Raw genomic sequence first — 12,250 nt, 5'->3', positions numbered from 1 at the left:
TGGGAAGGGCATGACAAAAGAGCTCTTCATCAGACGTATTATGTCTTACTATCGCAATCTCATGATCAGGTCAAAAATTTAGCATTTTTTTGTTTTGTTAATATTGCAGATGTGGTTGTAGTGAGTCTGGACACTTCTCACATCATTTTGTATTGCGCTAGGCCGAGGGATTTATTGTCTTTTAATGTTTGTTCTACGTCAGTGATCGAACAACTTGGTCAGTGTTAAATTTATTTTTGGTAACATTAGTTCTCCCTGCCCTCCCCCCCCACCATCCCCTATTAAATTTCTCAGCCGCTCACCTGGGCTTGATGCTCAAAGGCACACAAGTGTCCGTCCACCAGTGAGCTGTTAATAGACTACTGTACATCAACACATAATTCGTTCATGGCATTCACACCCCCAAGCAGACTCTTATCAAACTGTAACTTTGAATGTCTTGACAATCTTTTTACATAAATCTATTGTAATCAGTGGTATTTTCTTTTCTTCCACTAATGGAGAAACACATTTAACACCACCCTGATTGATGACCTTAAACAAGGTGACTTTGCACTCTTTCTCTCACCATCAGTATGATTGTGAGGATTATTCTCTATCCTAAACTGTCATTCAACCCACACGGAACTAAAGTAGCTATTTCCCACCTCCCTTCCCCCAAATAAATGTTTGTTTTTCTCAGCAGCACAGCTGAAAACGACAGAACAAGCCTTTATTTGGCAAAGACAGCTGAACTGGTGTCTTTCAAACTTCACTATCCCCATGTAATGGTTGTACAGCGTTCAGCAGCTCAACTGATGACATATTTTCAAAAATGGTACGTCATCTCAACCATTCTCAGATTGGTTGCCTCTAGTATAAAATCATCCATCTAAACCGACTTCTTTATGTATCAAACTGTCTCAATGTTTTTGTTCCTCCAGGACCCCTTAATGTTAATACCGACAATGATAACTGTTCTTGGTTGCTTCAACTGTCTTCTGACACTACCGACTGCCCCCGATTTCCTGTGTGTGTGTGTTTCAGTGTATATCTGCAGAGTGGTGTGTCTTTGCGTTCAGTGTAAATGTGTATCTGCAGCATGACCATGATGCATATGTATTTCAGTCAGTGTGTATAGGTCTGCGATCAGTGTTTCAGTGTAAGTCTTTGTATCTGCAATAAGCTGATGTGAATTGTTCACTATGGGTGTGCCTGTAAGTATCTGTAGTACTTACAGATAGTATTCCAGCACAGTCTTCAAGGTATTGTGCTGCAACTTGGAAAAAAAGGTTCTGATTCAGTGTCAAATTAAATAAAAAGTAGTTAGCATGTCCTGGTTTATTTCTGCCCCCTAAAAAACAACAAGCATTTACAATGCAGCGGGTCTCGCGTTTGCTCATGTTAAAGCTGATCGCGTTGTGAACTCCTAACCCGACTTTTCACCTATTGGGCAAAAGTGCATTTATGTACATAGCCCGAAAAAGTGAAATTAACTATGTAAAACGCTCGACTTCTGCCAAGCGAGATCGCGCTCGTAAATGAGAGAAAAAGAAGTCCACGAGCCCGATGGAAAACAGCGAGCCTCGCATGTTTTCTGTACTTGGTCGCTGCGCTCGAGGAGGGCTAGCTACCGGAAAAGGCATGACGTATGCGTGCCTTCGACTAATGAAAGCAAGCAGATTTTATTAGGCAAGCCCACAAACCAATAAAAAACACAGATGTGAAGTTGACAGGGCTCCGAGCCCTTTTCTAATTACTAAAGCGTCTCCCTGTTTATACGCATGCGCTAGCGCATGCAACGCAGGCCCGGCCCTAAAAAGGATTGAAATCTGTAAAAAAAAGCTACAATATGAAAGTTTTCAGATATTTTCTGTTTGGAAACAGAAGCGCAGGAGGATTTCTATTGCATCCTCTCAAGCTAGATAGTGTAAATAACTGTGCTCCTCAAACAAATTTGTATGCACAGTATACATTCAATAAACATTAAAGAAGTTTGCAGCTCCACACCAATGTGTGTCTCTATCTCCAGAGCGTAGGTGCATTTTGCCTCCAATCGCAAGACTGGATTGGAAACCCTAGGTAAACCAAATGTTCTTCAAGATTCATAAGTATTCTACCCACTGCATAAGAAACAGGAAGTACAGGATGATTCATATCCCACTCCTTTAATATGAGGTAGGCTCATATATGCCATGCTCCAGAAAATGAATTTCATTCTATTAAACATTGGAAATAACCAGAATTCCCATGCATGCAGGGAATATATTCAATAAATATGAACATTATAATTATTGTAGCGGGACAGGGCTGCAGTACAACACAGAAGGATAACCTGTTAAATTACACCTAATTCATGAGCATTTATTTGCATTGACAAGAGGACAGGAGTCATAAAAGACAAACAGTTTTCCAAATCTAAAACATAACCAACCAGCATACAAGGAAACTTACTGGCTATCGGTCAGTGCCCTATCTCTAGCACGGGAGCTTCAGATTTGACGTATTACAGAGGTATACATTTAGGAAGAAAAGAAATCAAACATGAGGCGTCAGCAAAAACTTTAACTAATCTGATGATTAGCAAAAGGCTGGTTCCTGTATGAGCTGTTATAGTCGGCAAAAAAACACAATGGACTGGATTGCAGACCATTGTTATTGCCATTGAATGAGATTAACCAAGCAATAAACACTTCAATTTTCTATTTTCCTTTTTTGCTTCCCTCAGTGGGACACCCAAGTGCTGTAGTAATACCCATTACACATGTAATACTTTTGACATCCCTGAAAAAACACTTGCTGCCAATGCCAGACCAAATGGCATCCATAACAATTTATAAGCTCCTAAAGGAATGCTTAAGGTTGTTGATCCTGAGATTTCATAGCTAGAGGCACCGGCTGATAAGCAGCCTTTAAATCTGTGGTAATAAAAACGTTTACGTTCTGGAACATAGCAAGGAGCTCATTAATTTATGTTAATGGATAATATTCAATCAGTGTTTTTGTTTAAAGAGCGTAATTAATAACACAACCTCCCATTGCCTCCTTTTGTACTAGACATGACTTTTGCTGAAACCTACTCCACAACATTAACTGGTTTAATGATTTATTGATTGCAGAATCCATGAGGTTCCATTTTCAGTTCCTCATCGTTTTTTTTTTTTTACAATCTTATGTTCATAATACATGACTTTTCCTATTATTTCTGCTAACACAGCTCAAATTTTTAATAAATTAACCTACCCCTTCATCCAGTTCTTCAGTTTACAACACACGTGCCTGCCAGACTTTAGGGTGATGCCCAGAAAGCATTACATATTATTCTGGACTTTCTGGACCGAAACAGCCTGGAACATTACTAGCAGCTTTTGATAGTGAAGATATTCGAGATGATATTTTAATAAAGCCATAACTGAAAAGAACATTATACAAGATTTAAAAGTATGTTAGAAATGCTAAAAGTGTGTAAATAACAAAACGTATATTCACTGAAAAGCACGTTGACTACTTAAGGCATGAAATAAGAGATCACTGTATTAGCCCAAAATAAAAAATGATTGAGGCAATTGTTCGAGATTTGTAGGTCATTTTTTTAGTAAAAACCTATGCTATAAGAGTATTGTTGAAGAATAAGTCTAAATTTGAATGGTTTGATGAGTACCTTTTTAATTTGTGAAAATTAAAAATGCCATGAATAAGGCTTCAAATATGAAAGGATTTGATTCTTGGGCCACCACACATGTCACCACTGCCAGGGGTAAAGGATTAGTTAGTGTAGTCACACAAAAACCTTTGCCAAAAGTTGTTGGCCAGGGATGGGAATTGAAGAGCACCAGAAAGATTCGCCAGATTTTCTATTCGATTGCACAATTATCTGAATGAGGTTCTGTTTCTCTCTGGAGTAATGAATGTCATTGCTGATTTTAATTTATTTTTTTATTTTTAGCAAAACGGCAAATTTCTTTAAGAAACAATGGAAGAAATGTTATATTGCTGGAGTGTTCCATGTGGATGATTACCTATGGTACTTTCATCAAAGAAGAATGGATTACGGTTTATGACACAAGTTGATGATATAAAATGTGTTAAGAAAAAATTGTGGTTACATGAAGAAAATAGACACATTTAGGGGGACATTCCGACCTTGGCGAGCGGCTACCGCCGCCCGCCAGGCGGAAACCGCCATGCGGCCGCCAATTCAGCCACACTCACGCGGCCCCCATTCCGAAATTCCCGCTGGGCCGCTGGGCGCAAACCAAGGTTGCGCCCGCCGGCCCAGCGGGAATGAGGCCGCAACATGGGAGCCGGCTCCTAATGGAGCTGGCGGTGTTGCGGCCGTGCGACGGGTGCAGTTGCACCCGTAGTGCTTTTCACTGTCTGCTATGCAGACAGTGAAAAGCTGGCCGGGGCCCTTACCGCCTCTAGCCCCTTACCGCCAGCCTCTTCCTGGCGGTGCAAACCGCCAGAAACAGGCTGGCGGTAAGGGGGTCATAATCCCCAGGGCAGAGCTGCTTGCAGTGCTGCCCTGGCGGATTATCACCGCCGGGGCAGAAACGGCAGAAAACCGCCGGCCCCGGCGGTGCGACCGCGGCGCTACTGCTGCGGTCGGAATAAGGAAGGAAGCACCGCCAGCCTGTTGGCGGTGCTTCCGTCTTTCTTGCCCTGGCGGTCTCGGACCGCCAGGGTCAGAATGACCCCCTTAATCTGATGGCAAGTGTAATGCTTTTTAGGTGGGGAGAAAGGAATTGTGTTGAGGGTGAGGAGTCACTTTATTTTAATTGGAGATAAAGTGATTCCTCCATCAGGTACTTGACTGAGAATTATTGCCCTTTGCCATGGAAGACATTTTATTATTAGCTGCACTAAACAGTGTGTAAAAGACTTGTATTGGTGATCGAAGGTTGTTTTGGAAATTGAAAAATTTGTAAGCTTGTGCATTGATTTTACAAAAGGCTGATAAGTCACAGAATAACTCTAAAACCCCCCTAGAAGTTCTCTTTGGTGTCCAAACTTTCCTTAGGAAGATGCTGCACTAGATATAATGGGATACATCTTATGGAAATATGGTACTAGTAAATACATGTTTTCCAAATGGATTGAGTTGCAAGTTGCTAAAAAATTGATACTAAAACTGTGATTGAATTTCTAGATAGTGTATTTTTGAAAGACGACTTTCCTAAATACATTCTAACAGATAACGTAGTACAATTTAAATCTCCTGAGATGAACTTCACTACATTTTCTGAGCTTAAACAAAAAAGTGCAGCACTGTATCATCTCAGTGGAAATTGTGTCATTGAAAGGGCCAACCAAGGTATCAAAGAAATCTTAAAACTAGCTAGTGATAGTAGTAACAAAAGGATAGTGATTTGAAATAAAAGAAAATGATGTGGGTACACGAAGAAACTACTCGTGACTCCAAAGGTGGAAGGCAATTTTCAGTCATGAGAGGTCATGTACCTTAATCAAAAGTGTACTCAAGGTAGATGGGTAGATATAAACAGATTAAACGGGATTCTGAAAGGATAAAACTATGGATATTGTTGCTTCGGTGTAAAAACAAGTAATATTATGATTCTATACAAGAAGAAAAGGCAGTGGATGTCAATGTTGGCCAATAGGTACAAGTAAAAAGTAATAGGAAAATGGCAAAAAGAAAAACATATTTAGTGAACCCAAAAAAAAGAAATGCAGAAGTAATTAAGAATACTGTCAAATTAGACAATTGGTAGGATATGCCCCATGGATCGCATCTCTGTTACAGGAGGCAATAACCAGTTTGTTGACAAGAAATCCTTCAGTGATTATTTGTGGTTAAACAGTATGAAGTAAAGTGTAAATGATCAAAGCGAGGCACTTTTATTGCATAAAATTATAAGAGTGGATTCTGATAAGCCTACCAATCTGCAATAAAAAACAGGAGGGAAGATGTGGAAGATTCTTTCAGCGTGTGGGATTTTTTTTTACATAAGAAGCACTTTTGGCAGAAGAATTAAAATTCCTAGAAATTTAGAATGTATGATTACTTTTCAGTTCTTTAACTTTCTTTTTTCTTCTGTACTTTATTCACTGCTACAACTGTATATTTCATTCTTGTTTTAGTAGGCAAAAGGGATGTGTCACAGTTCCAGTATATGGTTGTGTTCATAGTTACAACATATTTACTTTTGTATTTACTTTAAAATGTGTTATTATGTGTAAGGTTCTATGTTCAAGTGGGAAGTGGTGTAGGAAGAACCTGGGTGTGACAGTTGTAGTTGGAGGCGAGCACGAAGGAAGCAAGCTGTCTGAGCTGTGGCTCTGCTGGATGTTCTTGGTAATTCAACATTCTAAAAGTAGGTGCCAAGCAGTCACAGTCATAAAATATTAATACAATATTGAAATATTAAACCTATTGACATAAAAGCTGTTATTTACATTTTAATTCTTATTTCAGCGTTTTCAATTGTCATGCATGTCTTAAACTGCAAAAACTGGGTAGAGCCTGCAGTGGGATTGGTGACTGGTTCCAAGCATGAAACCAGACACAGTGACGTATTTGATGACAAGTCAAAGAATGGATGGTTTGAAATAATTTCTTGGAGGGGAGGGTTATGTTGGTCCCCGGTCTAGCAGGGTCAAGATTGATTTGCCTATGGGTGGGTCCAAATTGAGGAGGCATGGTGAGCAAAGGAACCATTGGTTGGAATGCTACCCTGAGCGATTGCCAATTGTTAGACAAGTTGCAAACATTTCTCCCATCACCTTCTGTGTGCTTCATGCACCACCCTATGTGGCATGTGTATTCCCAGATATGAGTACATGCTCACTATGTTGCTAGAACCAAGCTGTATCTGGCTGATGTGCCCATAACTACGACAAAACCGGTCTTAGGTTGCTTTTGTTCCAGCTCAGGGATGACCTGGTGTGACAGTTCAGCTGGACTCTTGCCATGAGGAGCAGGGTCAAGGCTGACTTGCATTTGGTTGGGTCCAATCTGAGGAGGGATGGTGAGCAAAGGAAGGTTAGGATGGGATGCTACCTGACCGATTGTCAGTGGTTGGACAAATAGCAGGCATTCTGTATGTTTAATTAGACCTTGAAAAATCTACTCGCCTACGTGAGTCAAATTTGATCAGGCCAAGCTATTTGTAAGAGCTACTCACCCCTTCTGATGAGTTGACAAAGAACAGGTGTTCTGTTCAGTCAGAAAGTGCAGGAACAATAAAGACACCTTTACATCTTATTCTTATCTTGTCACATTTGCTCTACGTTCAGAGACAGAGGTTAAAAGTCAGTTTGTCTCCTTACAATTAATTTTCCTCTGACTGCAGAGTTCTAGGATTTTGTAAGGTGAACTCTCTGACCTGCTGTACAAAGAGTGTGAAATGAAAGGCTGTAGGGTGTCAGGTTTTTCCTAGCACAAAACATTTAAATAACTAATTTAACTGTGCAAACATTTCAAAATATATTTCTGTAGTTGTGAAAGCCCATTTGTGGACTTCTGTGTGATGAAATTGTTTTTTTTAATAGGATGAAAACAAATCATAACACTTCACTTGGTGATGTGCAAATGATAAATGTTTTCTGAAACCCAATTTTCACAGATTATTGGTAATACATTATATAGTTTTATCGGTAAAGCCACAAGTTAGTGCTGAGGTTTTTGGACATTTTTTGGAATGTTACTGTTTGTAAATGACAGTGTGCTACTACATCATGCTTTAGTAATATATGTATTAAAAGTGAGCGTTTAAACATAAACTGAGAAACACTCCTGCCCCCTGTCCTGATGGCAATGATATTAGTAAACTAAACCGCTGGCCATGGATCATGTGCCCCCTATAAATGGGCTAGATTCCTATTATGCATGGGGCAAATGTTTAGTCTATTTAATCAAACAAAAGAGGTTTTTTTTATGCAGAGTGGGGGTCTATGACTGTTCCTCAACACCAGGAGTGGTTAGATGGTATGGATCGCTGCAGGATGCTGGAAAAGGAAGTCTTTTGTGGTAGGGGATGTGAACGGAAATACAAGTACATCCAGGATGGCTAAGTTTGGTTGAAAAGGGAACTCACAGTTACGGGGGGAGGGCACCGGATGCATCAAGTGAAATCCGGACATATTTGTTACATAATGACAAGGGCTGGACCAATCAAAGTTGGGGGCTTGGAGTGGATCGATAAAGGTTGTAAATTCTGTGACAAATCAAACTTGGAATATTGGCAATAAATGGATATACATACCGTGATTAGGGGTGTTTTTTTTTTTTTTTTGGTTACAATGTTTGTTGATATTGCATAAAACAGATACAAATATTTTTTTTAAATAGGTTTTTTTGTACCGCAGAGATGCAGAGCTCACTTTTTTGAAGGTCCAATTATATGTGAGAAGGAAGAAAAAAGTTACTCTGTAAACTAAAATATTTGCCTGGGATCACACAATTTGAGACTGAGGTTACGGATAAAGTGCATTACATTTAGGTTGAGTAGATTATTCAAGTTACTCAACCTGCAGGTCTAGTAATATTTTTATAATTTGTTGAGGCCTGTTAATGAATGTAGTACCCAATAAATGTATAATACCAAGAGGCCATCTGGTCAATATTGTCATAATATGCCCACAGCCAACATCAAATAAAGAAGCATTCCAAAATGACTGCTGTTGGTGATAGATAGTGATGCAGGACTGCATAAATATATCTGCAAATATTTCTTCACTGGATGCTCCGTAACAAAGCTTTGATACTGGGTTGAGGTTTATAAACATAAGTGTTTAAAGGCCTGACCAGCCTTGTGTAATTACAACAATTCATAAATATAAAATACATACAGAAATATACATAGATAAAGGGGCTTGGGTCGGCCCTCTTCATCTATGGTTCTGTTCAGCTGTCATACACTTTTTGCTTTCCCCACCACAACATAGTCCCACTACGTCTATTGGCCTGTGCACATTTGCTTTAAAAGTTGTTCATGTTGGTGACAGAGCTGGTGTCCCTATATTGTACTTTGCCAATGCTTTTTTCTTTTTATTCTTTGATTATTGTTTTTAACATTTTAGTCATATTTGTGTATTTCATCAGTGCCTTTAAGTTATCATACTTTATCAGTAACTTTGCTTTGTACCAATAATAATCATATTGTCCTGTGATGTTGCTGTCATTGAAAATACTTTTTTAGGAAGCAGCTGGATTGTTTTATTGTTTTATGCGTTTTTCTTTCAGATGTAAACATTTTATTGCAAACAAATGACACCACGTTTAAGTGGGAGCATGTTCCTTTATATTTTTGTGGCATATGCTTCCAATTTAATATAAAAAAAACTATCACTCAGCTAGCCAAGACTAGACCTGGTGGCTTCGGTACTGCTTGTTTTAGTTGTGATTAATTTTAAAGTAATTGTGTGTGTGAGGAGTTCAACCTTCTGTGTTGGGAACGTTAGTGGATTTGAATGGTGGGGCGCTTTTTAAATCTACTAATTTAAAAATGTCCTGGTCCTGTCAGGTTAGTGAACTTTATGGCAGATGCGACTCGCCCACGTGTATCACGCCCTAGAGAGTGGACTGAAGAACGCATTGTACAATGCAGAGTATGTTTTGTTAAGCACTTTATACTCTACCTGAGGGGCGTGCTTTTAGTGATTCTCTTTCCAACCAAATATGTAAAATGTATTTCTTTTGTAACTGAATATGTGATTATGCTTGTATTACTTACAAAACACAACAACTTGGAAGATGTTTATATTTTATTGAATTAAATGTCTTTAGGTGTTATTCACACTGGTACTGATGCTGTAATTGAGAGTTCTGAAGTCTATCCTTTCCCAGTGACTCTTAACTTATAAGTTTTAAGATTTCGATTATGTAGTGTGTACAGGTTGTAAATTACTTTGTTTATGGAAGTGTGATGTTTTTGTCAAGAGTTGAATCAGTGGTAGTGGCTGTTGAATTTAGTAGTGAATGGACAGGATGACCAGTTAGCAAAACTAAAATACTAAAATGCATCCATGCAGCTTTTTAAGGGCGTTTAATAGGAAGCGTAGATCAGGGTAGCCTACTTGGTAAGCAGACCAGAGTGTCTTGGATTTCTGATTCACTGGATAAAGAAATACCTTCCACGTTCCCATGGTTTTCAGTTTGAGGTCAATAATTGACACTGATGAGGTTTTTGTGTTTTTTCATCATAGAGCACCATGAATGAAGATACCAAAGAACCACACTCTTCTCAGACTCCTCCTTCGATGGAGGACAGAGTGACCATCAAGACAGAGCTTTGCTCACCGCAGCGAGAGCAGGAGTATGACCAGCAGCAGTAAGTGGCCCCTGTGCATCTACCCATGTTATCCTTCCAGAGACAGTTGTTTCTTGTTGTTCTGGCCCTGCATTATGACTATTGAGTATAAACATCTGTCCAGTCTGGTATTTAGGTTGCCCCTGCGCTACATGTGTTACCAGGGTCGACCAAGGGTTAGAATGTCAGCAGAGAAGGAGAATGTTGGTGAGGTACATTTGAAGTGGACAGTCGTAGAAGCACTAGAGATGATCAGTTGAAATTGCTTGCTCTGCGAATAAACCTGAAGTTGAATGATAACTGTGTGGAGTAGTACTACCATTTTTCAGTGATCTTACCCACCTGTTATGTGTCAGTTCTGAGATTCTTCTGATGCTGTGCCAGTCAGTGGCAAGGGAGTATCCAGTTTCAAAAGAGCTATGCTGGTGGTATTGGAAAACTTCAGACCTCGTCATTCCTGATCGTTTTTGTTTAGGAGAGCAAGCGGTGAACCAGTAATCTATTTGGTCAGTGTTCAGCAGCCATCATCTGGGTAAGAGGCATACGGTCTGCTAACAGTCCTTTGTACGTGGAGAATCAGTGATCTGTTTTGTCAGTGTTCTACAGGCGTCTTTTAGGGAAGAAGCATATGGTGTACGCGTAGTCCTTTGCGCATCTTACGTGCAACCTCAGCGGCCTAATTATGCATCACATTGTACAAAGTTGCATAGGAAACAGCCATTTTGAATTGAGCTAAGGTGCTTCGCACACCAACGTCTGCATTTGCGTGTCTGACAGAATCTGTGCCCTGCGGTGACATGCACACCAACTGAGAAGGTAACATTTACATAATTTATAGGTGTAGCACTGAACAGTTACTTTGTGTACAGTGTTTTTATAGTGGTCCCATGAGGATAATACTGTTACCCAGTCTGTGCCCAGAGGGTTTACAAGTCTATAGTCAAATAGAGAAAAAAATAAGAATTGAGGGGGAAGATTATGTTTTTGTACATGCAATTGAAGATATGGGTAAATTATTGTCATCCTGCTCTATGTGCCGCCATTGCCAGGTATCAATTTTTTCAACAGAGGCTATAGAGGATTATGTGGAAGCGTTAAAGAAATTGGCTGTATCTTGTAAATTTGGAAACTTACAGGAATAACTTATTTGTGATAAAAAAAATAATGCACAAAATTGACTCTAATTTGCAGCACAGGTTATAGGTGAGAGGGCATTCATCACTTAAAGATATTGTAGCCATTTTAAAGAAAAATAGGAGCAAGGCCCAAACTGTAAAGTATGTTATGAATAATCTGATTCAGAACAATCTTGGGAACAGGAGTGGAACTAAGTAGAAGGTGTGTTAGGTGTAGACACCCCTATATTAACACTGGAAACAGGGTTGATGGTCAGACCTGTGTGTGACACAAAGATTGGTGTGGTTGATATCTCCATAGTAGCGGATTCAGGGTCCCCATATACCATTGTAATTTAATCTGTGAAGACGGATCAGTTTGGAACTGTACTAGGTAATAGTCTAGTACCGAGAGACATACATCCATTAATCTTTATGGGGGAAACAATTCACATGAAGGGCTACAAAATATTGAATTTTGAGTTCAAGAGTAGGCAACTGTAGGCAAACTGTGTGTAGCGGAGTTGGGACCATCAGTTTTAGGGTCAAACAATTAAAGGGCATTGGGTATCACGTTTGATCCCAGTAGTAGAGACCAAGGCCCTCATTACAACCCTGGCAGACGTGCAATGTCGGTGTTAGGACCGCAAACAGGCTGGTGGTAATTATCGCCCCATTATGACATTGGTGGTTTGGCACATGCCAAACCGCTGATGTCCCACACTTCCCGCCACGGCGGTAACAGCCACCAGGCTGGAGACAACAGTCTCCAGCCTGGCGTCCGTCACTAGTCCACCTGCGGGAGCATGACCCCGCTTACCACCATGGATTTAGTGGCTTCTGAACCGCCACGAAATACATGGTGGTAGGCACTATCAGTGCCAG

At 39.9% G+C, this 12,250-nt stretch overlaps 1 protein-coding gene across 3 annotated transcripts in view; it reads left to right on the top strand.

Moving 5' to 3' along the window:
• Positions 1 to 12,250, top strand: part of PRDM11 (PR/SET domain 11) — a 230,238-nt gene that overhangs the window by 55,965 nt on the left and 162,023 nt on the right. For 2 of the 3 annotated variants that reach the window (XM_069221785.1, XM_069221783.1), the window contains exon 2: positions 10,147 to 10,271. The exons of the other annotated variant lie outside the window; for it this stretch is intronic. In XM_069221785.1, coding sequence (XP_069077886.1) covers positions 10,153 to 10,271 — 119 coding nt within the window. In that variant the 5' untranslated portion in view covers positions 10,147 to 10,152. The remainder of the gene's footprint in view (positions 1 to 10,146; positions 10,272 to 12,250) is intronic. 3 annotated transcript variants of the gene reach the window in all.

Source organism: Pleurodeles waltl, chromosome 3_1 (genome assembly GCF_031143425.1).
Source record: "Pleurodeles waltl isolate 20211129_DDA chromosome 3_1, aPleWal1.hap1.20221129, whole genome shotgun sequence".
NCBI classification, from domain to species: domain Eukaryota; kingdom Metazoa; phylum Chordata; class Amphibia; order Caudata; family Salamandridae; genus Pleurodeles; species Pleurodeles waltl.
Note: the sequence above shows the minus strand (reverse complement) of the source record. Positions and strands in the feature narration are given on the sequence as shown.